The following is a 26715-nucleotide window of genomic DNA, read 5'->3' as shown; positions in this document are numbered from 1 at the left end:
CCTAACCCTTTTTCTATATATGCATTTTACTGATTTATTTAATATACAATATTTATTAATATTACTGCAGCTTCTGAGACTGCTAACAAATTAATACACATATAGCTGATAAATATTATCACCTACCCAGGTAGCCAAACACTGAGAGGGGTCTTATCAGCTTCAGCCCTGGAGCGACCATGGGAACAATAATCATACTGTGCTGCTCGTACCTAATCAAGACAAAATGCACAAGTTATGATTAACTTTGAGCCTCCCTTCTGTTCCCTCCCTCCACTTTTTTTATTTTCTATCCTCAATTTAGCACTCGCATAAAGCCAATGTTGAGATTCACCTATACCGATTGCAGCCATCCTCCCTGCATGCAGTGTGGCATGCGTGCTTCAACACTCCTTGAATCACCAATCGACAAGTGAAAATGTACTACTGGCACCTAATGCACCACAACAGAAAAACTACTACTTCTGTCACTTCCGTGCAAGTACTTCTGTATCACCCAGTTCATTTCCTCCCCTCCCCGCCATTCTTTTTTGTTCTCAAAACATGTTTATCATCATCATCATCTTGGCTTGCCTACAGTTTAGGAAAAGAAATCCCATGTTTAAATTCCTTCAGAATATTTAAGGTCAGTTAGTAATCACACAGAACTGGAGGTGACATCCTGGGTCCCTGACTTCAGTCTCCAGTGTGGTATCACATAATCCCCTCCATGAACTTCTGTTCAGCTTCGAAGAGCTCAACAGATGTCACTGTCTGTACAGGCGCTGGACAAACCATCCTGTATGCTGTAAGCAAGTTACTGTTTACTTCTCAATGGAACCTAGCCAAATCTAAACACTTAAGATAATCAGTGGAATTTGTGCTAAGATCCAACTTAGAGATATAAATGTTCCAATTCTTTTGTATTACAAGCTGTGTGATTTTAATGGAATCAGTCACGTAGCATTTTATTCATCACTTGCATAAGTTTTTGTTAAAGGCAATTTCAGTTTGGTAATAAGAGGTGAACAATGTATTTATTTTAAACAACAGGGAAGTATTATATTTACACATATAGGAATGGAATGAGTAGGTCTGATTAAAGATGTGCAATGTTCTCTGCTTACACAACTTCACATAACAAACATTCCATGTTTCAAACTTAACTTCCTATACCTACAGATAACTTTGTGAAAAACTTAGTAGATAACTTCAGGTCTCTGATGTGCCACTTGTACTCATTCTGTTCAGGGAAGCTCTGAAAAGTTTTGGTTTTATTATCATTTAAGCAAGCAATTCTTACTCTTGTTAATTGTTTTATATACTATACTTAGGAAATAAATTGTAAGCCAGAGATAGTTGTTGGTTGAACAACAGATGCAGACTAAAACTAATGTGACCAAGATAAAGTTAGTGAATCCCCAAAAATTTCCTGATCCAATTAATCACACAGCTGCACAAACACTAGAGCTAGTGCAATGGAGGAGGGGAAGCATGCGGATGCAAGCTGGTGACAGTGAAAAGGTTGGGAGGCTTCAGTCATCAGCAGCTGACAGCAAAACAGGAGCTTGGTCAGCAACAGACACATGCACAGGTTTAAAACTCCCCTGTAATTCATGAGCACATCCAACTGATCAAGGCAATTAATGGTATTTCACTTAACAAAATATTTGCAAGCAGTGACTCCTCCAGGAAACAAGTTTTAAGTGACTCTGAATCTCCTAGGAATCCTTACCTGGATGCTGAGGAGTTTTTGGTTTTGCCCATTACAATTGCAACTTTGCAATTTGGGTTCCCAGCACCTTAAAAAAAGTCACAAACACAAAAATAGTTTTCAATATAAAAACTCAATCTAGAATCAAATGAAGTTTCATACGAATAAATCTTACTCCCTTCCTTTCATGATACAGGAGCAAAAGCACGCAGTCTACTTTTGTGTTTATACTCTGAGTAATCAGACCGAAACAAAATACATCTTATTGCTTAACATGTAAAAGGGAGTTGACTTGTGGGGAGGGGAACAATGAAAAGTCAAACATCCAAATCCTCCAGGATCCAGCTCCATCATCTATTCCTATGAAAAGAGAACAAGAAGGTACTTGAAATGGAATCTAATCACTTCTGTCTCCATTACAGCTAAGCAAATAAGCGTGATACAAAAGCACACCTCAAGGTGAGACGCTGCCATTTCAAAAGTAAAACTTCTCAGAACTATAAAGACTGGAGGATCTATGTGGGAATGAAATGCGGACCACATTATAACCAAATTACACAAATAAGGCTATCAAAGGGTTACCATGATGACTTTGCTACTACTTCAGCTAACTTCTCTGGAATTAAGGTTTTTTCCCCCTTTACGCAAATAATTTTAGTTTGCACTTCAAAGAAAGATCTGAGTGGAAATTTTTACCTGAAGATAATCTGCTAGCATTTCAAGCCATGGATAACATTATTTGAGATGTGTCTTTGTAGCATAAAGCTAGCATTTTAATGTACAAGTCCTAAAGAAGATTCTACCATTAATTAAAATGGCATCTTATTTCTAAGAGCCTTAATCCTCACTATCTTTTTCTTTAAAGGTTTCTCAGTACGAAAGCATGCTCTCATTCCTTTCAAAGTCTCACACAAACAATAAAGCTAGGGAAAAGGGGGCAGGGTTATACCTGACGTATGCATCAATCAGTAAATTTTTTCTTGCTATCTCAATGCAGATGACAAGCTTCGCAGAGATTTAATTCAAGATTTGATCTGCACCAACTCGGTTTGTTTTGAGGTCAGAAACAAAGATGACTTTTTAACTTCTCTGGCAGCTGTTATCACAAGGTTTGGGAGCCTCTGGACTACACAATACAACCACCTGGCTTTGAGATGAGCTACTTCCTCCTGATAACAGCCACTGTGATGGCTGGGAAGTGGGAGAGAGATTTACTTTGTTCTGATAAACACTGCCTGTTTTGAGGGCCAGACTGCTGGCTGTTTACTTTCCTCTTTTCTGCTATTCATCCATTGTTTTCAAAATGGGGTTATATTTGTGGCGTGAGCTGTACATGCTAAAGCTAAATACCTGAGTGAAAAGCGGGGGGGGGGGGGGGGGGGGGGGGGGGGAGGGGGCGGTGCATAGAATAAATCAGCTTGGTAAAAAAAATGGTAGATCTCAAACAGTTGGCTCATTTGGGCAACTGCAACAAGCGGGTGACCAACCCCAAAACAACACAACATATGTACTACCCTGCAAAGAGAAATGCTACACTCTTAAGGGGTATTTGACTTTTCTCTGCTTCCACAGAAGATAAAGAATTGCACAAGTGGTATTTTCTAAACCACATTTATCTTGAAGTGAGGTTTACAACAAAAGATATTTTGACTTTCTGGAATCTCTTCAAACACTGTTTTGTAAACAATCCTCAAGTCACATCCCTGCTTCAAAAAAAGGCAGATTTCACCATGTTGTATGAAAAAAATCAGAAGAAGCTTTCATGTTGAACTTAGTGAGGAGTTCACTGAGAGCTAGACATATGGTTAGATGCTCTAAATCATTAGTACAAGTTTCTGGAAGGCAAATGAATACCTCCATTTCGTATGTGCTTTTTCCCATCTGAACACAGCAAAGGAAGGCAGATTCCTGGCCTTTCCACTCCTTAAGAGTCTGAAGTTCTGAAAACCCAAAACAAATTTTATGCAACTGACCCATAAATGCCAGAAAGAAGTTCTGGTCTAATGCAAGCCTCTGAAAGACTCCAGTGCTTTGGAAGAAATGCAGACTGCCTGGATGGAAAAGTCAGAGGAGCCTGTTATTTTGGCAGAGGTTAGAAGTAATTTTGCAAGAAACTCACAATTGAACAAATAGAAATAGTACAGATTTTAGAAGGTCAGTTTTAAGTATATTTCCATATTGATAAGCTTTTTAATAAGCTTTTTCATATATATGTCTGTACAACCTGTCCAAAACTTTTAAACCACAACACTGCTACATTGGGAAACATCCTAAGTTTAACTAATATATTATATTTTGTAACTCTTCATGACACTCACATAGGCAAAGACAATGATACTTTAAAATGTATATAGACAGTTGATCACAATCCTATTAGAAGCCTAATCTTTGCTATCAGGGGGTGTAACATGCTTAAGATTACTGACCTTCACACAGTCAACTTATACAGGTTCATTCTGGTGGAGAGTACTAAACACGGCACAGACATGGATAGTACAACCTTTACTTAAAGAAGCTACCATATAACCTGGTTTCAGAAGCCAATAGAACTTAATTCTTGCAATCTAGTTATCTACGTTTCAGTGTCCAATCTTCAAATTTTTGGCTAAGATGATGAAGGCAGGATAATCTACTACTTGAATGCCCAGAATACCTATGACTCTTGCCATGTTGGCTGCTGCCTGGTGAGCCTGGTGGGTTACCTCTCTCTGCTAAAGATCAGGGGTCTCTGGTGACATTATAGACTTGGCAGCTTCCCAGAAATGCACTGATAAACACATGTTCTGGACTCTCCTACAAGAAGACACTGGATTGAGTAGGGTGGATGGCAGCGTGGTATTGATTGTTGTAATATGGGTATCTTCTAATGGAGAAAAGGGGACCCCCAAGAGTCCGCAGTAATTTCTAGCCACTAGCACAATTTCCATAGTTTTATCTCATCTTCTCCATATAACACTGCTGGGCATCTGGTAAAGATTATAATGCAGCTGCAAGCAAATTGGCTACAACCAGTGAAGACAGACAATGGCTTAGCTGCTGGGTTCTGCAGCTAATCAGCAATGGCTACGCAGTCCTGCCACTGAATGTGGCTGTCAGTCATTCCCAGCTAGAGCTCACAGTCTCCGATGGTGCCAGTGAGAGCAACGGCCCTCAACAACATTTAGGAATGTTTTTTTCTCTACCTTCATCCCACTTTTACACAGCCACAAGCACTTCTTAGTTAAACAAGATCCATTGTCATTTTGCATTCACTCTTACTTATCAAATAATTTTGTTATTTTTGAGCCTATAGGGCCACACTGAAATCTAGTATTACATGACAGTATTATTTCTGTACCCTGAATGGAAGGTTCTGTCCTCCCTGCACCCTGCAAATTTAAGAGGAGCTGAGGCACTGTAATAAACAGCACAGGATTTACATGAACTGCCTTCCTACAGCCTGCCTACAGGACCTCTTAGGCACTGGTAACACAACCATCTTTTCTGCAGGCAACATACAGAGATATTTTCTTGGAAGCTTTCTCAGTTCTACCTTGATTATTCTGTCTTGTTGGGGACCATACTGAGACAAAGCCCATTCAGAACTGAAAGATTCACTTATTTTAAAGAGATGTAGCTCAGGCCTCTAAGCAATGGCACCACTTGCAAGAAGCAGACATGCTGGAAGCAACCCAAATGTCTTATCTGCCACTGTGAAGAACACAGAGAAGTGCTGTGATAACTCAAGATTAAAACATTGCAGAAATATGCACAAATATTGCAGCACTCTTTCTCTAGACTCAAATTCCTCTCCCAACCCATTTTTCTTTCTCGATGTGAATGCAAATGAAGCTAGAAGCATGTGGAAAACATCTGCCCATTACATTCTTAGCTGCCTGTTTTGAAAAACCTTTCCTTTCACATATTCCGAAATAGTTGAAGCACAGACAGATGGCTCATCCAGCCGTGGCAGATGTGTCAATTTAGCCAATGTGCCAAAAAGCAAAACCTGACCTCTGGTCTGCTCAAAATCTCTCTCTGTTGCTTGGCATCAATATTGCATTTACTGAAACCCATTAGACTGCTACAGGATACAGGATAATTAAAAAAAAATAAAAGCTCTGGAAGATCATGGAAGGCTCCTGACACTCTGCACACGGTACTCTTGCATGAGACCAATTTGAAGCTGTAGAGATTGTGGAAATTTAAGCAAGATCCAGTCAGTTTAGGAATTCTTAGCACAGGTAAGTCCATGCCTCAGTGCAGAAGTATTAATGTCTGCATGTAAACTGCAGAACTCCTCTATCTTCCCTTTCCTGTAAAAGTATTGACTCTTTATAATGCGGACAGCACACTGCAAGTGGAAGAAACCTCACAGATGGAATAGCATCTTTCTATTTTTCTTCTACAGTATCTGCCTGGCTTGCAGTTTCTGTAGAAATAGTATCAAACACTAACTTCATTATGAGTCTGACTGGCAACATTCAAGTCCCTGAGAACTCTCCCCCAGGGTTCAGGACTATGCATACACTCTGGTTGACAATTTACCACTTGCTGTCACATCTTTTCCCTATCACATTCCTGGTTTTGTTCAGTATCACATACTGAAAGAGCAACCTCGCCCATCTCACAAAAAGCAAACTCATCTTTCTATTGTATCCCCTTAAAAAAGGGGATATAAGGATCCCTTAAAACCTTATATAGGCAGCCATCAAAAGCACAGTAGTGCCCTCATGAAAGAATATAGTGACTCTGTACAGGTAACTCTGCCCCAGACAGACCTCCCCTTCTTTCTCTCCTTTTCACCTTTTAAATGTGTGATTTGATAAAAGCCTTTTGATGATGTAAAAAAACATTTGGACTTTCAGGAATAAAACAACCAACACCACAGTGAAATAGTAAGAGAGTCTTGACCTTCCAAAGAACACTCACATTCTGGTTGGAACAAGGAGGAATGTAGGAAGTGTACGTGTTCAACATGAGAAGAGTTTCCAGGAAAGCAGGATTTTTATTTCCTTTTTTTTTTTTTAAACTGGCAAGTCAAAATGAAAGTGCAACTGACTTCCAGATGAGGGTGTGGTGCTTGAAGACAAAATGCAATGTGTCAGACCAATTCAAATCATTTCACTGAAGCACATCTCAATTGCAGTACCTGCTACTAGTCTGCTGACAAAAGGTTAGTTTTGTTTTAATATTTACAGCTCTGTATATTAAGTGTGATATACTTATCTTATTTACATAGAGAAGAGCTAGGATTTAGTCTTAGATAAGTTGGCTTTACAGAGAGGCATCATTTCACTAAGGCACATGCTCAGTTCCAGTCTTAAAATTAGATTTGTTCAGTAGAAGAACAGAATACTGCTTAATTCATTAAAGAAAAAAATCTGTCTGTTTAAACTGGGGATATTAACTTCATTCAACATGTATTCATACAATCCCATATCAAGCTTAAACATACAGAAACACTGAATTTGCATCTAAAAGGAAGGCTGGAATAATTCTGCAAGAAAACATGCAAAGCTGTCTATTAATATATCTATTAATATACCTCCTAGAAAATAGTACTTGAAAAAACAGCTGAGGTTCTGAGCTGTTTGGGTACTTGTGGGCAGTTTTGTATGTGGTAAGATTCCTTTTTGTGCATAACACCCTGAGAAGTAACCAGCTGTAAGATGCAGTGTACCCACAGTAATTTGATTCTGTAAGAAATTCCACGTGGGCATAAGGCAGCTTGCTGTGTGGGATGGAGACTAAACTAAGCCTGTTCCAACGCTGCTCAGCACCTGACTCCCATGGCACTGCTCTGCTTTATGTAACGGGCATGTATACGTGCGCCTGAGAAACAACATTAACAGGAATGACAAATATGAATAGGTATCTTTGTTAGTCAAAACATAACTGTGTTTTTAAGGGAGAAGTATCAACTGTTGCATTTGAGATGATAACTTTGTTTCTGTCAAGAACTCCAGTCAGCCAAAAGCATATCAGGCAGCAGCACATGTTCCTTGTCAGAGCCAAACCGCTTCGTGATATGCCGACTTCTTGAAGTTTGCACTGAAATGTTTATTGTTTTGCTTTCAAGCAAATTTGCCAGTGATCCATTTTGATTAAGCATTCCCAGATGGGTTCTGTAATAAGTGTTTTAGACTACAACCAAATCTTTTCAGTTTAACTTTTAATTTTCTTCTAATCTTGGCTAAGTGGATTAAACTCTCCCTGCAGCAGTTTCTCTTCTACTAAAAAAAAAGATACATTTGCTGCTGATGTCTGAATCTCTCCTCAAAGTATCATAAAGCTGCAAAAGATTACCCCTGCTGAAAAATCCTGCTAACGCAGCTTGTTAGGCATAGAATAGACATCCCTTGCCAAAGTAATACATAGAATTACTGTATTTTTCCATTCTGCACACCTCATTTCGGCAACAGTAAATGATAGATTACAAGACTTAAAAGAAGAGTAATCATTGTTTAAAGTTTAATGGGAAGTGTTTTGAAATGTTAACAAAATAATCCAACAAAGTCATTAAGGATGAAGCCAAACCAAATAGTTAATTTCTAACTAACACACTTTTAAAAAAATTTAGATAGCAGATTCACTGGGGAAAAAAAAATATCAAACAAAAATAGAAATTATTCATTTCTCTCTCTCTAATTGGTCTGCGTCCCTGAATATGAGATCAATCAGTAACTTATTTTTCCTGGTAGATAGAATACATTAAATTTTTTTTTAAGAGATACTGTTTATAATAAAGGTTTGGCAACCCTTTGGCAACCCCATTTAAAACCTTGTCTAAAAAACAGAAATGGTATTTGGAGTTTTTTTCAAGCTTGAAAAAGCCAAATTGTAGCTCTGGGGCAGAATATCAGATAAGAATCTGCTTTCAGTAACATTGGCCTCAAATTCTGAAACACTGCAGATGATGAGAAAGGGGGATGTGTTTTTCATTCTCAGCTACCTTTTGCTACTGCTGTTAAGAAATCTTAATCCCATTTATTTCAAGAAAACAGGGCACTGCAGGACTGTAGTTTACAATAGAAAGAATTTCAGCAAATTAGTCAATGAACACAACTACAGGAAAAGAAGAAAATACCATAGGACATGACTTGCTTAAGACAGTCTGAAGATACGAACACTCAAACTTCAACCCTAAGCTGGCAGTGAGAATACAGCCTTAGTGCTTATGGAGTAAATCTGTCACGAGATAGTACTTCAAAAAACAGCAGAGCTTCTGAGCTGTTTGGGTACTTGTGGGCAGTTTTGTATGTGATAAGATTCCTTTCTGTCATAACATCCTGAGAAATCTCCAGCTGTAAGATGTGGTGTACCCGCAGCAATGTGATTCTGTAAGAAATTCCACGTAGGCATGGCTCGCTGTGTGGGATGGAGACTAAACTAAGCCTGTTCCACTGCTGTTCCGCAACAGACTCCGCTGCTGTGCTTTGTGTAATGGGCATGTATATGTGTGCCTGAGAAACAAGCAAGCACATTCTCCCTATATTATACTCATATCCCAGATTTGCCAAAATTTATGACAGTGCTTGCCTCTCAGCTTTAACCTGTTAGCATTCCTTATCCACTCTATTGTAATAGCATATACAGCCTTCAACTGCACTCCTTTGCTTTGCAGAGGCTGTAGAGAAGAAGGTGTAATTTCAACCCTGTAAAGGTACAGACAAATTTATTTTTTAATGGAATATTGTCAAACATAACTGAGTCAGAGCAGTTTAAGCAATGATGGCTCCTCAACTGAAATGTGGAAACCAGTGGAGTGTACTCCAAGCATCTTGCAATCTCAGACGCTAAGGTTAATGAAAGCATTTCAACTGAATCCATTTTACTTTGCATTGCACACACAGATGTAGTCAGTTACCCCATTTCATGTGAGAATTTGAGATGGCCTGTTCTGCCTCCATCACTGTCTACCTCTACTTTGATTATTTATGAATGTATTCTCAATATCCAGCTTCTTCAAACTTGAGATGTATAAGCAACCCGAAGCAAGGGTTTTAGGTTTCAACAGAAATTTTAAAACTTAAGACCAGTATTATTTCTTTGGTGTTCCCTTCTCCCCCCTTTTTTTGTGTCTTGTAGCTTTGCCATGGGCTGGGATATGAATAACTCAACTGATGATTGGATCGAGGACAAGGAGGATGATCTCAACTCTGTTATAGATTACAATACATATGAGCTTCTCTGTGAAAAAAGTGATGTGAGAAATTTCAGTAAATTATTCCTCCCTGTGTTCTATGCATTGGCTTTCACTGTTGGAGTTGCTGGAAATTCATTAGTGGTCGCAATTTATGCCTATTGCAAGAAACTGAAGACTAAGACGGATGTGTACATCATGCATCTAGCCATTGCTGATTTGCTCTTGCTCTTTACACTCCCTTTTTGGGCTGCAAATGCAGTGCAGGGATGGGAAATTGGAAACTCAATGTGCAAGCTCACTTCTTCTCTGTACACCATGAATTTCAGCTCTAGCATGCTGTTCCTGGCCTGTATCAGTGTGGATAGATACAGGGCCACTTCTGAATCCCAGAGTCATAGAAGAATTGGTAAACACTGTAGCGTTACCTGCATCTGTGTCTGGCTGGCTGCCATTTTCCTCAGTATCCCTGAACTGATATTCAATCAAGTCAGGAAACACAGTGACAGGAATGAATGCCTTCCTGTATTTCCAATGAACATGGAAACACTGTTAAAAGCAACCATTCAAATCCTGGAAATTATCCTGGAATTTCTGCTTCCTTTCCTAGTAATGCTGATCTGCTATTCAGCTACTGCTCGAGCAATCTTTAGATCTGCAAATGCTAAAAAATCTAGACCTTTCATGGTTCTGCTGACAGTAGTGGCTACTTTCATTATTACCCAGCTACCTTACAACATTGTTAAGTTCTGGCGAGCCATAGATATCATCTACCTGTTGATTACTGACTGTGATGCAAGTAAAACCATAGACGTCGCACTCCAGGTCACCAAGAGCATAGCTTTGTTTCACACCTGCCTGAACCCTCTTCTCTATGCCTTTCTGGGTGCCTCTTTTAAAATGCATGTTATGAAAATCGCAAAAAATTATGGATACTGGAAAAGACAACAACAGAACGGAAGACCTGAAGAAATTTCTATGAATTATGAAGACCATACTGAAGAAACAATTAGTTTCACTATATAGACTCTCCATTATTTTCATTATCTTATATAACCAAGGGAATTATTTAGTAATTCTGGGGGTATTGTTTCAGCAGCTGTTTGCCTGCAAGTCAACTTTCAGATTAGTTTCTGAACCTGCAGACTAGCCAAGACACTACAGTGCAGTTCAAAGTGGAACATGTTGATCAAAATTAAGCATCAGGCAAGAACTAAATACTGAAATTCCTAGAAACAACTGGAGATATTTACTAAAAAAAAAAAAAAAACAAACCAACAACCAAAAAACCCACAACAAAACCCAAACAACTAAAAAACCCCCAAGATTTAAATTTAAAAGGGTCACAGTACTAGGCACTTAAATAGCTGTGTAATGAACCATCTGTACATGTCTAAACATATAATTAAAACAGAAAAAGAAACCATCAGCAATAAAACAGCAGTACAGGAACTTCTGTATCAAAAGTTAATAATCTTGTGTTTTTCCAACTATTTTGTAAAACTTTAGAACATTTGCCTAATAAGTCAGTTCCATTTTTTTCCTCAGCTATCATTCCATAGATACATTTGCAGCTTGAAATGAGGTATCAGTTCATGGCTGAGAATTGAGGCAGCGGGGTGGGGGGGGAAAGCCATTCTCTATGTGTTTCCACATATGTATAGCAACAACATCCTCCACAAAAACCAGTAACTCCTCTGTAACTACCAAAAATGACCTTTCACCTCTCCTTTTCTGCTCATCCTAAACTTTAACAAGCCCAGTGCCCTATGGGAGGCACATTCTAGATCTCTGTAAATGTCATGTCAAATGTAAATGCCAAAGTAGTGCAGTCAAAGCATTAGCAGAAATGTAAGAAAAAGTTAAGTTAATCTTCAGATACAGGGCCTGGAATTTCTAGCCAGAATTTGTCAAATGAATCAAACACTGCAATAACTGTATCTGCTAAAATATATGGAGATACAATAAAATCAAACAATACAAAAAATGCACTGGCTGTCATTTATTCATATCTTTATGTTTGTTTTGTTTTAGTAGATATTGACATCTCTCATCATACGCATACATCAAAGGCTAGAGGCCTTGCTTGATGAGTAAGAGAGGTTCTGACTCCATATGGAGCTCATGGTCAGTGGGATTTACAGTTTTTCCATGGAGAGGTACCAAAGCTGTCCCCTGCCACAGTGCTGGTGAGGATTCCAGGAAAACAGCAGTTTTCCACAACTCTCTGGAAGCATTTAAAATATATTGACACACTAGCTTTCAAAATTAAAAAAGTGGTATTACAGCATACTGTCCCTGCCTTCAAACATCCCATGGGCTCTGACGAAATGACTGATCTATGGCTTATGAAAGCCAACAAGAATCTCTCATTTTTAGACACTGTTCCTAGTTACACAATTATGGACTGGAAGAAAAAGTTCTAAAATGACAGACAAGAAACAACAGTAGCATAAACAAGACACAAGCCTCTTCTCTCTGTTTGGATGACAAAAGCTTACAGAATTTCTGCCCAGTATTTTGAGAAATATGAGGGTGTGAACGGAGAAGTCAGAAGTGCTTGACAGATGATCTACACATACACCATAAATCTGACATGTTTAAGCCTTACTAAATTTACTGTAGATGTGCAAAGCACCCAAGCAGAGCATGGTAAGAAACTCTAGTTCTTCCATGAAACAACTGACTCCTTGCATGTGTGATTTATGATTTGTCTTCACAAATACAGTGGTTGCACCCAGAGTGACATTCTGACCAGGCTGTCAGGCTTCTGGAATTCCCAAATATCCAAGGTCCTAATGTCCCACTCAGCGTAAAAAAGAAAAAAAAAAAAAACAAACCAACAAAACCCCCCAAAACCAAAAAACCAACCAGGCAGAAAAGGAGACTCTGACTAAGACAAAGCTGCACGTATGTGTTTCTCAAACTTCTTGAAATTGCAGTGCCTTTTATGCATCTGTCTTTATGCAAATCTGACTGTCCTAATTATTTTTATTAAAAATAAGACAAACCAAATCATGCTTACTTTCTTATGTTTACTCTCCTTTTTATAACTCACGTAACTAATTTTATGAATAATATTTTGTGTGCGTGACCTCCTACAAACTTTCCTATTACTTCCTTAGGAACTGCAATGCACAGTTGGGAGACACTGACCCAGAGCAAAGGTAGCAGCCAGCAGTTAAGCGACACACTCAGGTCAAGAGATAAGATACCATGCCTCCTTTTGCTGCCAGTTTTGCAGTACTAGAAAAGAGAGAGCCCTATCTTCTGGTGAGTCTAGGTATTACACAAGCATATATCAGTAGGTAGCTGCCACACTCAAAGGTACATAAATGACACATTCAAGTTTCACTCCAGTTAGCAACTCAGTTTATTTAGTTGGCTTCCAAACTCCCAGGGAATGATGACTTTCAAGTTGCTGTCATGTATGTTTTGGTAAAAAAGTAACAATACTACAATATCAGGGACATTTACCACTTACAGTACAATCCATTGATTTTTCTGGGAAGTATAGTATAAGAAAATCACCTGTAACAGTCAATCCAACAGCATCACAGGCTAGTTAAAAAGCAGCCAAATTTTACTGTAACTACACAGTATACTCAAACTTCACACACAAGCTACCAAAGACAGCTTCATAAAAACAAACCTTAAAGGCTATGGCCATAAACATGTAAGTTACCTGATGGAAAGAGGTAACCTTAAAGAACAATAGTAGCATTCATTCTGTAAACGAAATTTAGAGGTTCCAAAAAGGGCCCAAAACCCCAAATTGGATTTGAGTCTTGGACTTTGCTTCATAGAACAAAAGCTTGATTCAGCTCTTTCCGTTGTTTTACATTTTATTGCTTTTACTCAAGAAGAGACAATTTTCCATCTCAGAAATGGAGCATAAATATTTTTGTTTTATCAGTTCTTGGAAAGGATTTTAGACTTAGCCATTCTTATTTAGGGTTTCCATACTTACCACTGCTCCACCACTTCTTGCCATTGATCACATAACTGTTTCCATCTCGCTCAATGCTGCATTGCATATTGGTGGCATCACTTGAAGCCACATCAGGTTCTGTGTTAAAGAAAAAAAACAAAATATACAGGTAGTACTACCTCCATAAATAGAGGGATCTAGATATACTCTATTGACAGTAACACTGTTTTGCTCCCAGTAGAAAAGCTGTTTTCAGAACCTCACTCTGCTGGTGGTCAAAGGCTTTCTATTTTCCAACAACCTGTTATTCATAGCCAGTTTAAACTTACTTGTTCTTGGGCTCAGACTACCCTTTCTAGTCAACAACCTTCTTCCTTCCCTGATGTTTTTAAATCCTTCCCCCTTCCAATGTACTTATAGATAACAGTCATAGCTCTCCTCAGTCTTTTTTTTCCCGAGGCTCTTCTCAAGTGAAAATAAAGAGATTTAAACTACTTTTGTGATGGTTTATGAAATAGGTTACACAAAGTTGCCAGCAAAATGTCATCAGTGATTGTTTGGAACAGGAAAGATGATTCTTCCTCTTTCCTTTCACCCTTAACTTCTTTTATAGGCTATCTTCTTTAAAGCAAAAGCATCTCTTTCCTCTTGGGGAACACAGTGAAACAGAATTTGCAAAATAAGGGTCCAGCTCTGCAAGGCTGAGTTCTCTCAACTCCTGCTGACACAGGAAGAGCAAGATTTTGACATCACATGTTCAAAAGCTACCTTCCTATATCAAGAGCCAGGCCTTCCAGAGATGCTGAATGCCACAAGCCTTCAAGAGCAAAAATGAATATAATGCTGAGCTACAGACATAAAGCAAGTGCATCGTATGTTTTGCAAGTTATCTTCAGGTTATGTCTTAAAAACTCCACCTACAACATACTGCAAAACTACACAACCTTAATCACAATAATCATACTTGTACCTAATTGTATGTTTCTAGAGAACCCCAAAGCACATTACAAAAAAGGGTAAGTTCTGTTGTAAACCTGTTTGGTACAATAAAATGTATTTTACTAGTACTAAAAATAAACTGACATATGGAAACCAAATACTAATTATTGTAACCATGAAAAATGGTAACTATCAGGGAAAAGCAGCAAGGGTGCTTAACTTTGCATTCACGCCTCATAGATGATTTCATGTTCAAACACATTCACATATACAGTGGAAATTTCTGTATAAATTCATTAACACACAACAACTTGTAGTTTTGTACTTTTTGCATATACCATGTGAAATTTCCACCAATTGCCTCTAACTTTATTCTGGAGAAAAACATACCTGTCATGCAGAAGCAAGAACTAATCTTCCCTTCTAGGAGAGGCTCCAGCCACTCTTTCTTTTGCTCTTCAGTCCCATACATGTGCAGGACCTCCATGTTTCCAGTATCTGTAAGAAATCAGCAGTCATGTTTCCGTCTTGAGACACACAACTCGTAAGGCGTAAGATGCCCAACTTTTTAATGCTCTCAGTGTTGTAGTTACAGGACAGGGTTGCTAACCTGGTGCATGACAGTTGAAAACCTCAGGAGCAAAGAAGCATTTCCCTGTCTCCTCAGCTATTAGCGCGTAGTCAAGCTGGCTGAGACCACTGACATCTGGGAGAAAAAGGTTCCACAGACCTTCTACTTTGGCCATTTCCTGTTGAAAGAATCAACAGAGAAAAACATTAGCAATAAATCTTAAAATAAATAAATAAAATAAATAAATTCTGGCTTGCTGCCCATTTTCTTCCTTCCTGCCTAACATACTGTCCAATATATCTGATGCCTTTTTTCAATAGCTATTTTCAATAGGTACAGTCTTTGACTTGAAGTTCAGACATACCCCTCACAGAACTCACTTTTGCTTTTCTCCTCTCTCATTCGTATCTCTCACCTCCTTTTGCACACTTCCTTCTTCCTTTCCTTTCACTGTTCCTCACACTGTTTCTTTCCATGCAGTGTAACTTCTCCAGCAGGATACGCCATTCTTACACTCTATGTCAGTACCTGTTTCTTTTACTGCTAGAGTGCTCAAGAATATTTATTATCCCATACCTTCAGTCTCTCAAGCAATGGTGGTTTCTTCCATTTTTCCCCAGTATTTCCATGTCCAGCATAGTATTTTATTATTTCCTTAGAGAAACAATTAAAAAGATGCTGTTTAAATTAAGAACACATGTAACATACACAAGTAATAATATGGTGTCTTTTCCAGCCCTACACCCCAAGAAACCAATAAAAAAACATTCAGTACAGGTTTTTATTATATAGTTGGTTGCATTATAAAATTAAAAATACAATTGAAAATCAAACTGCAATCTATTCATTTTGCAAGACTTTAAATAAGTCATGGAGATGACCCCAATCAGTACCTTATTTCATAGAGGGAAATGATTTGGGGTGGTTTAAAGCATGTGATGATGACGGTAGAAGGTCAGTGTTTTCCGATGACATAAGTAACTGTTACCAACAGTTCGCACAAGAGGCATGAACCCAAAAGTAAAATAAATAAAAGTCTGATATACTGACACTTCACATTCAGGTTTCCCATCACAACATTCAGATATATAAGACAGTTAATCTTTTTTTAACTGAGAAAAAAACACAAAGAATACATTTTCTTTTCCTGTCAAAATAATTCCTTAACAGATTATGTAAGCAGCCATTCCAAGCACCAGTGATTAGTACTACGTAAAACTGCGTATTCAGTAATCCTAGTATTTTCACAAGCATGTTTTAGTGAGGCACAGTACGTCAAAGCTGGCCTAGAACTAGTTTTAGAACAAATAGAAGTAGTGCCCTCTTCTGAAAATCACATAATAAGACAAATTCCGAAGTAGAATTTACCAGTCCTGATGCACAATTCCTGTTATCAGAAATAACTTACAAGCACAACACTACTCATCTGCAAAACTTGCATGGCTATTTGTGGTTCGTTTGTTTTTAAAGCAAGCACTTCAATTACTGCAAGGCTTCCTTGGACAATCCAAAACTAGTTACAGACAGACTTTTAAGAAACTTTGCATATCAAGAGTTTCTGCTCTCAACCCCTCCTTGTGATAGGCAGATACATTGATAAATCTTTTAGATTAATATGTTCTCTGCATTTCTGCCTGACTGCAAAAAAAAAAGAATAAAAAAAAAGATCAACAAGCCAAAAAACCCAATTCTGGAACAAAAGTCATCTGTGCTTTCATGAGGCTAAAAGTTGAACCAACTTTCTAAGTGGAAAATTTCTAATCTTCCTAGGCTAAGAAGTAAAATGTTTCATCTCATTTTCCCTTCCACTAATTAGGGACTTCTGTGGATATTTCATTATCTGATTTCAAACCTTCACTGGTATTAGATATATTCAGGAATGAGGATACATTGGTACATTATGGAATCCCATTTTTTGTCATAAAAGTCACACCTTAAAAAATAAGGCAAGAAACAGAAACATTCAACTTTGTATGGTTAAAACCAGCAGTTTCCATTTTTTAACTAAGCATCCTTCTGTTTAGTAGGTAAGAGTTCTAGGTTTTTCTTAGTGTTAAAAGTATTTTGGCAAATACCCTTAAAAAGTAACTCTTTAAAAAGAGTAGTTCTGAAACTTTAAAAAGTAACTCTTTAGCTTTCATTAACAATGCATATAACATTTTAATTCTGCAAAAAAATAAATGCAGACTATAATGATTTCTGTTAATATTTTGCAATGTCACAAAAATCACTGCATGAAAATAAGGCTGTTTTGGAAAAAAAAAAAACCTGGAGGACATGACTTCTATACATAGTTTTACATTTTTATAAACTCTAGTCATAAAATGTTCATTTATAAATAGGTTTACTAAAAAGCTTTTACCTTCTCAGCTGGATATATGTGCTGCTTCATGAACTGCTTGACCTTCAGCAAAATTTCTTGGCCTTTCCTACTTTGATGGAACAGCTCTCCAGAAATGCTGTGATGTGCGCTGCTGAAAGATGACCTAGAGAAGAACATTCAATGCAATAACAAGTAAGACCAGATTTTCCCTCATAATAATATAAGCTGCCTTATACAGGCATTTAAGTAAGTGAAGACATTGTAAAAGGTTTGCCTTGCCTTTGACCAGTAGTTTAGACCACTCTTACCTTTTTGAGAGCTCTAACCCTCTCTCTGCCAAAGGCTTCACAATCTTAGCAAATTCATGACTATTCTCTGCAGAAGCATTTCCAATGAGATATCTAGCATATACACCCTAAAACCAAAAGAAAGGCATATATGTTATAATTATGCACTTAAAATTGTCTTTAATAGATCGGTGATTTCTTCCACTATGAAAGTAACACTTAAATGCACGTAATCTTAAAAGGAAAAAATCAGCACCCAGACAGATTTTACTGGGATATGTTAACATTGGTTTTAGTCCATTTCTGATATAATAGAGATGCTCCGTGCACAAGAGAAAAAAAAACATAACCCAGCTAAACCAAACTAAAGGCAAATCACAAAAAGTAGTAGACAAAAAAAAAAAAAGAAAAAAGAAATGTCTGCACATGATACTGCAAGCAAGCCCAGCCTGTCCCTTAAGCCAACTGACAACAGTATACACTGTTATTATCCATGACTAAATTAACTACCCACACACATCTCTTACTCCAAATTACTACCAGGTAGCTCATCCCACATTCGGTATGCTGATCTCATGCTGCAACTCATTAAAGTATACATATGTCCTACAACGACTTGAATATCTAATTAAACAGTTACTTCTGTTAACAATGAATCAAGGAAACTTATTTTCTCCTATAATCACATCTCAAGATTGGCCTCCTATGCTCATAATAAGCTGAGCTCACAACACACCCTTTTTCATCTGTGGGTGGCACCAACAGGATCTTACTTATCTATCCTGCTATCTACTTTCATGAGAGCTGCAGAAACTTAGAAGGATCTTTGTTTCTCTGTAATACAGGATTTAAATTAGCCCGAGTGCAAAAAGGTAGTGACAAAATTGCCTGCATACTGGAACATCAATAAGAAAAAACCACATATCCACATTTTCTTAATTTTTAGCCTACTTTCCTAAGAAGTCAGCTATATCTAACCCAATGTACTTTATGTAGCAAGAATGCTATCTCAAAGAGTTATCAGTCATAAGCACCTAAGACACTGCTTCTAAAGGAACAAACTGAAATACAATGGTTCCAGTTATTTTTTAAATATTATTCATATTTTGAACAAGTATTACCAACTACAAATACTCACAAATATGTGACATTTCAGAAATGTGACTGTATTACCTGGGATATTGCTGCCATTTTAAAATATGACAAAGCAAGAAAAAAATTAAAGTTGGGTAAAGTTGTGCTAATACCCCGGCAGCGGCAGTAAATGGAAACCAGTTCTTCAAATGAAGGAGTTTCTACAAAAAACCAACAGAATATTTTAGAATACTCAACATTTTCTATGATTTTTTCCACCTTATTCTTCAAACATTTGTACAGCTTTTCAGCTTTACGAGATATTCCATTTACATAGTAAAAACCATGATTTATCATTTCTCATGACCTAAGTGTAATATGGAGAGCTAAAAGGAAATAGGAGTTGTCAGAATTCCAGATAAGCATAACACTTCCTACCGCCCCTTGCCTCCACTTCAGTCAGAAAATTAATTTCACCATGGTGGGGGGGAATGCCTTTTTTTTTTTTTTTTTTTAAATAAATGATAAATTTACATTTACATTTCAGTTTTCTTCCATTATCTCTAAGAAAGGTTCAAAATAAACTTTTACAGAAGTAGCATACTGTGGCTAAGCCACAGCTTGTTAAAACAGGATTACGTTAAACCTCACTATCAGCACGTTTCCTACAATGAAGAAAACTATGGAAAAGTTCTTTTCAAGTGCAAAATGATGGGCTTATTAATTTAACTTTTTATTATTGTTTATAAAGGTAACATATCAAATAGAACTCAATCCTAGAATTCATTTCAACAAAAAGATTACAGTTTCATACCTATGGTGTCTTTGAAACCCAAAACAGTTCCTTGACCTAAGTCCTTAATAGATGTAGGCCAAAAGTAGAATAGAGTGGCATATGCTAAATCTGCTAAAGGATGACCAGCAGTTGAAAGTTCCCAGTCCAGCACTGCCAAAACACGAGCCTTAAATAAAAATAAAAACCTCAGGTGAATGCTAAAAGATAAATTCTCTCCATCCACAAATGCACAACCCACTTAATATCCAACAGCTTTATTCGGTTACTATGTGTTTAAAAACATGCACTGTACCTGTCTACAGCAAAACCAATTCCTTTTAGCACTATGTAAGGATCTGCAGAAAATTAACATTCACATAGTGGCAGAAAACCAGGCATTTTTCCAATGAAAATCTGTTCTAAATTCTACATTTTTGAGTAGTGTTCTTCCTGTCAGAAACTTCTAAAATCTTCTAGTCAAAATATGATTGAAATAAAATATCCTAAAGAACAGTAGTATTGACAGTTGGGTTTTTTTTGTTTCCAGTCCTGTTGCACAGATACTGTTGCACAGTCCTTTTGCACAGATACTCATAGATAGACCACGCATTAAAAAACCTAATTTATCACAATATTATGCATAGATTAACACTTACATGGGGAATTGAATTTCTTAAACAGGACAGTCAATCATTGCCTAGATAGTGACATGAGCCTCTGCTGCAATCATCCTTACAACGGTGTCTTCAGCTGGATGGGCTGAGACTCCCCAAACTGTCGTTCTGATGAATTCTTATAATCCAGCTGGCCTGTCATCCTGAACAACCCCTCCAGCCTGCTTATGATCCATAGCTACTTGAACTATGTGCGAAAAAACTTTCCTACATGGTCATTCCTGCATATACAGGAACAGTTTCCACAGATTATTTAAAATTACCTACGTACAATTTGGTCAAGTCTTTCAACTACTTCAGGAGCAGCTGGGACAGTCCCTGAGACGGCCAGGTTCTCTGCTCAGGGAGTCAATCAGCACATTTAAGCCTACAAACTGTCTATCAACTGATCCATGCACAACAGTGGGAATCCCTGGGATATGTTGCTTTGTTGTGAAGCAGGCATTGCAGAGTCTTGGTCACAAATCCCAGGCATATCTTCTGGTGGCAACACAGCAAACAGCATGGAAAAAAATAATGAAAATGCAATAATGTCGATAGACAGGTAACACACATTTATTTCCACAAACTAGAAAAAAAAAATCTTCCTTTTCCCTAAAGATGGATGAGGAACTTTTGGGGTCTCTGTGATCTACATGTGCTCCATAACTAAGCAGCTTTGGCAGATTTTTCTTTGCTTCCACTAGTATCACGTATCATGCATTCAGATCCTGTTCCAAAAGCCATTGTTGTTAATTGAAGCCATACCACAGATTTCAACGGGCTTTGGATCAGATGCTTATGTAGTTTAATGAAGTGAGCCTTCAGTATGTCCTTAAGTTGCACTGAATTCAATAGGATTTATGCATATAAAATGTTTTGTTCCTGGACTTTGAAGTAGGGACTAGAGCTAATGAATAAATTGAGTAACTAGCTCCTGCAATGAAAACCAGGACTGTATTAGGTACCTAAACACCATACACAGAGTATAGAGAAGAGTTAAGTTCCTTTCAAAGATGTATCATGCACTAAAACACCCATGTAAGTGTCCCATTACATGGTAGCAGTACAAACAAATGGAGGACCAAAAACTACTAAACATGTACAAATATGTTTTGAATACCTCTGTTGGGTGGAAGATGATGTTATCTATTCTAAAGTCCCCATGAATCAGGCTTTCTTCATCATCATCAGGTGGCAAGTTGTTTGCTAACCACTCAGCCAGCTTGTTCATGGCAGGAATATCTGTATGAGCAGCTGCATCATACTGTCTTTTCCAAGTTGATACCTAAAGAAATACAAACACTTCAACAGATTTTCCAACTGATTCACAAGTTTTTCAAGAGCATAAAATTCTGAAGCACATGCTTCTGGGCTTTGACTGTTACCATGTTACCTGTAAAATTCAGTAAAACCCAGTACCTTTGCATTTGCAAAGGTGAACTGTGAGATCAAAAGATGCAATGAAGACTGCCTCTATTTTCTATTTCAATCCTATTTACATAGCCCAAATCTAATATTATTCCAAAAGCGAATGAATGTCTTTCCCTGAGTATAGCATTACAGAATTTATCTGAATGTAGTAGTAACTTCATACTGTGCACAAATAATTGAACTAAGTGAAGGTGTTTAATAGCTAAAATATGATGGTTACTTTTACAAGTCATTAATAATTAACAATTTAGCTTGCAAATCAAATAAATCTTCAAAGACCTGACAAAACAAGAGAATTTTTTGAAGAGCTGTACCTGTCTTCTGCAGTATCCTGGTCCTCTACCGTATCCTTGGAGATCCAATGACAGTAAATCAAAGGAGTGCAACAGGGCCAAAGTTTCTATCATTGCAACATACAAAGCAGAACGCTCTGCTGGGCCCACTTCAGGCAGTGAGAGGTCTCGGAAGATGCGACCCTAGAAACATCATAAATCAGATATTTGGTGGGATGTACGCATCAGATGTGGGATGTACGCATCAGATGAAGTAAAGCTATACATTTCAGGAGCAAAAACAAATGCAGTGAACCAACACTCCCTATGCAATCAAAAACTCCTTCCTCATTTATTTTATTCCTTGCCCAGGACAGATGAAGGGATTCACAGTAATCTCAGATCATTAGTATACAGGACATCTACTGGAAGGCAATTAAAATAACAGATATATTCAGTAGATGAAAGTCTGAATTAGAGCACTCAATCCAGATATCCTCAAGCTTGAAAGTACCAGGAAAAAAAAATGTTACTGTATTGTCTCTAACAGCTAACTTCCAGAAAAAAATATCAATGAAGACCTTGTGGGGGGGAAGGGAGGGGCAGGCAGGGAGAGGACAGGAATGGGTGGGTTGTACGTACAGAGAGGCAAACAATCCAAAGAAATTCACTTGCATTCTCCTTAAAAGCAGTTCAATACATTTAGAAGACAGGTGTCGTTTTCCATTTTCTCCTTTAATTTTGACCCTGCCAGTAACAGGTTGGAAAAGAAAAAACAGACCCTTCTCTAAGTTCCTCAGTTTCACTGGTTACATGATGGCTTCAATATATTTACACAGCTAAAGCATCAACAGAACTTTTTTGCTGAAAGATTCTGCATAACAAATCTAGAAATCAGGTTTTGTATTGTGTAATAGTTTATTCAACACAATCAGTGTATGACTGTTTTCTAAATACACAAAGTATTTGTTAAAAACAGTGCACTGCTGTCCATCTTAGAATGGACAGACTGTAAATTTACATCCTTAGAAATGTAAATATAACAGTAGCAAGGTTTCTCATTAAGGAACCACTTTGTTCTAGTCAAAACCAGAAAAATTCTCCATCTTCAATATAAGAAAATTGCTTCAAATTCTTCATAGCTTTTACATTTTATTACTCTTGATTCATGATTGTTGTAGGAAGGTTACCTTAATCTCCAGGAATTGGCTCATAAAGTCTTACATTTCTAATTTCCTAGTGAACCTGATGATAGAGTACGATGCAATGAAAGGGAAGAGGCCTGAATTCAAATCCTCCTCCCACAGGAAAACAAAGACATAATACAGCAGACTTACACTCAGAGTCACCAAAATCTAACAGAAACAGCATCAACTCAGCTACAGCACCCCCAGAGTGATGGACCACAGACAGATCTATGCTGTGTTCTTTCTGTAAGTAGTGCTTGAGCTGGAATCCTGCTTGGTTTTCAAGAAAAGGTGATTGTATGTAGATTACTGTCTTCAGTACTAAACAGATCCCAGGATGTCCAAGGATCCAGTGTAACTTTGTAGCCTGATTGTTCTCCCTCTGACTTGTGTATGCATTTCACAGAAGCAATATTGGCTCATTTCAATACATCCTTCTGAGAGCTCAAATGAGAACAAGAAGTTAAATACTGAGCTGAAAATTTCGACAAAGTCGGAAATAAGTCCTGGAGAAGCCGAAATCAGTGAGAATCTCTGATAGCTAGCATTTCTTAAAAATATCAGAGGATTATTTATGTTTATATCACAAAGTTTAGTAAATGCTGGATAAGGCTCTAACAGAAAGGTTTTAAACAATTTAAAAGCAGCTTGTAGTAGGGAGAAGAAAAAAATCTCTCACATTGGAGGACCAACCTGCACATGCTGCATTACATAAAATTCTGTTCCAATGATAGAAACGTCACTGCAATACAACAGGGGCTCAGGCACTGGAAATCCAGCTGAAAATAAGGCTTTCTGCACATGGTATTCTCTATCAACCTGAAGAAGACACAGAACTTAGGTTCAGTGAAAAGCTCCCAAACATAAATGAGTACAGTGAATGACAATGTATTGTCTAAAATGTTTAGTTATGTGTATAGCACAGAAAACTGGAAATGATCCAGCAATTCATTGCATTTCTAGACACATTCAACAATGTGCCGCACCATCATGTATAGGACTTATCCACCTGCAATACAAAGTGTTTGGAGCTTGCTGAAGAATGTTACTTACCTTGTGAGCTCTAGGTAAAAGAGGACCATGGGGCTTCTTCCTGAGCACATAAGCCTGACCACCCTTCTGAAGATAAAAGGTTGGATTTGACTGGCCTGAGCTACAACGAGAAAGATTATAATTACTTATGAATTCAAGTACTTACAAATTTGCAAACTTTTAACAGAAATGGTGCAAAATGCACTGTGACTTGGCCTGAACAAAATGGCAAGACAGAGGAAAGTGTTCTTCTCAAGAGTTGCTTTTTTTTTTCAAATATAATCTTACAAGGATGCAAGTGACAGCCTACAAAATCGGAAGTCAGAGGTTCTATTCCTACCTATAAGAAAGATATCTTCTTTCACTGCAGAAAGGTCACAGATACTCAATTTGTTCTCCTGTGAAATGGAGATAGCATTTACCTCTCCTCCCTAAAGAGACATCATTAATGTTTTCAAGGTACACAGTAGATACTAACTTTAAAGGTTTCCGATTTGGAGGAAATTAAACAGGACAGAATTCACACTAGCCCGTAATTGTATCTGTCCTTTGGCGAGCTGTATTTTGAACAATGTAAGCATAGAGAAAGCTCTCCAAATAAGCGATGAATTCTAGTACCAAGCCTGATCATCACATACATATGCTATGCTTAAGGGACTGCCTATAGTAACTGTACGGTTTTAAAGAATGAATATTGCAGTGACAAAGAATCACAGAAATTAGATATTTCAATCACATACATGTGTAAAAGAGAAGGACAACCTAGTTAAACCCTTCATAACACCTTGTCCATCATATCCCAATCAGGCTGATTGATACTTTTCCTCAATGCTCTGTGCTAATCTACATGCCTTCCTCTCCTCATTCTGGATCATTTTTAAGACACATTCTGACCTAGTCCAGTAAAAGATTAGACAACTATCGGAAAATCAAAATCAAGTGAACTTTTGCCTTCATGCTCCCCACAACATTTCTGTTCTCCCTGAGGCAGTTAGGGCATAGTCTGTAATATAGTTTAACAAGTGTACTGCACAGACAAATACTCTGCCTGGCACAACAGAGATTTAGATTGGTTGAAGCCTTGAACTGCAACCGCAAGACAAACAAAGTAGTAAAAGCATAAATACTGGCAATATTTTAGCAGATTTTACTACTAGTTACTCTCCTGAGGCCCCTCCTAAAGTTTCTTCAATTCAAGTACATATGCAGATTAGAGTACAGCTGAGGATTCAATGGATGTTTTATATTTGCATCAGAAGACAGTGAAAAATTGTTTACCGTTTCTTATTGATAGCTGCAGATAAAGCAGTTGACGTCATGTTTACAAAGGAGTTAATACATATTTTTAGAATAACTTAATTTCTAATAGTTAGCTCCCCCGATCTGAAGTCACACAGCCACACCACTAATTTGCTGAATGCAAATGAACTAGATGTTCTGTGCAACAGCAGCTTTGGAGCCTGGGTGTAGCACCTCACCGGTGCAATGCATTGCTCTCAGGGCATTAATGGGAATCTCAGCACAGTGTTACGCTGTTCTCATGGATTTGCTTACCTGGCGATAACCTAAGGCTTTTTAAATTGATTTCTTAAGCCATGTATGTGCTTCTGAACATTATTATTTGCTGTGCAATTAAAGATCAACCAGACAGAGATTTACGAGTAGGCAACAAAACAACTGTGCGCGTACTCCAGCAGAGCGCACCGCGGAGGGCCAAATACATGTTTTTCTGAGGACAGTGGGAAGTCCACCCAACACGTCACCTGCCTGCAGACGGCCAACTACGGCCACAGGGTCTGCCTGTGCTAAAGGTCACCTTCACCGCCACCACAAACTTTGACTTCTCCAGCCGTTCAATGGACGAGCCGTTCCCTTGATGGCTACTGTCTGCCACTGGACATCACCAGGGCAAAGGGCCCTAACTCTGGCCACCTTTCTTGCCGGGCAGCGAGCAAAGCCGCCACCCCTCTCCTCACTCCACGGGGCACACTTCGGGCCCACGCTCTGGCTCTGCCCCTCAGGGCGCCCCACGGGCGAGGGCCCACGTCAGCGGCCCATGTCCACAACCACGGAGGCCGCCGCTCGCCCCTCACAGGCGATCTCGGGGCAGGAGAGCGGCCCACTCTTTACCTGTACTGCCTGACAGCCAGAGCCCCCGCGGGCTGCTGAGGGAAGCCGGGCAGGTGGCGGGACAGGTACCGCTCCAAGCCCCCCTGGTCGAAGCGGTGCTGCCGCCGCACCTCGCTGGTGCCCGGCTCCGCCGCCATCCTCCCACTGCGCCGGCGGCGTACGCCCCGCACCCGCCCAACCGCGCCGCTACGCTACTGACGGAGGTGCCTCGCCCCGCCCGGCCCGGCGTCGCCGCGGCAACCGGAGGCGGCTTGGTCCGTCAAGGAAAGCGGTCCCCGGCGCCGGGCCA

At 38.6% G+C, this 26715-nt stretch overlaps 2 protein-coding genes across 3 annotated transcripts in view; one reads left to right on the top strand and one right to left on the bottom strand.

The window, feature by feature from the left end:
- ACAD11 (acyl-CoA dehydrogenase family member 11) overlaps positions 1 to 26563 on the bottom strand; it is a 31161-nt gene extending 4598 nt beyond the window's left edge. Inside the window, 15 exon segments of the mRNA XM_050892684.1 lie at positions 127 to 212; positions 1715 to 1781; positions 13789 to 13887; positions 15079 to 15186; positions 15299 to 15437; positions 15836 to 15913; positions 17622 to 17745; positions 17891 to 17997; positions 19043 to 19164; positions 19758 to 19905; positions 21495 to 21659; positions 22120 to 22281; positions 23958 to 24083; positions 24318 to 24417; positions 26427 to 26563. Of these exon segments, the coding sequence (XP_050748641.1) occupies positions 127 to 212; positions 1715 to 1781; positions 13789 to 13887; positions 15079 to 15186; positions 15299 to 15437; positions 15836 to 15913; positions 17622 to 17745; positions 17891 to 17997; positions 19043 to 19164; positions 19758 to 19905; positions 21495 to 21659; positions 22120 to 22281; positions 23958 to 24083; positions 24318 to 24417; positions 26427 to 26563 (1768 nt within the window).
- On the top strand, positions 6804 to 11423 carry ACKR4 (atypical chemokine receptor 4). 2 transcript variants are annotated; one of them, XM_050892685.1, is made up of 2 exons: positions 6804 to 6848; positions 9764 to 11423. In XM_050892685.1, exon 2 carries the CDS (start codon positions 9771 to 9773, stop codon positions 10842 to 10844), a length of 1074 nt encoding a protein of 357 aa, XP_050748642.1. In that variant the 5' UTR covers positions 6804 to 6848; positions 9764 to 9770; the 3' UTR covers positions 10845 to 11423. The 2 variants fall into 2 exon arrangements, with proteins under 2 accessions (XP_050748642.1, XP_050748643.1); XM_050892686.1 differs by lacking the exon at positions 6804 to 6848 and adding an exon at positions 9313 to 9338.
- Positions 26564 to 26715: the final 152 nt, after the last annotated feature.

This window comes from Gymnogyps californianus, chromosome 2, assembly GCF_018139145.2.
Source record: "Gymnogyps californianus isolate 813 chromosome 2, ASM1813914v2, whole genome shotgun sequence".
NCBI classification, from domain to species: domain Eukaryota; kingdom Metazoa; phylum Chordata; class Aves; order Accipitriformes; family Cathartidae; genus Gymnogyps; species Gymnogyps californianus.
Note: the sequence above shows the minus strand (reverse complement) of the source record. Positions and strands in the feature narration are given on the sequence as shown.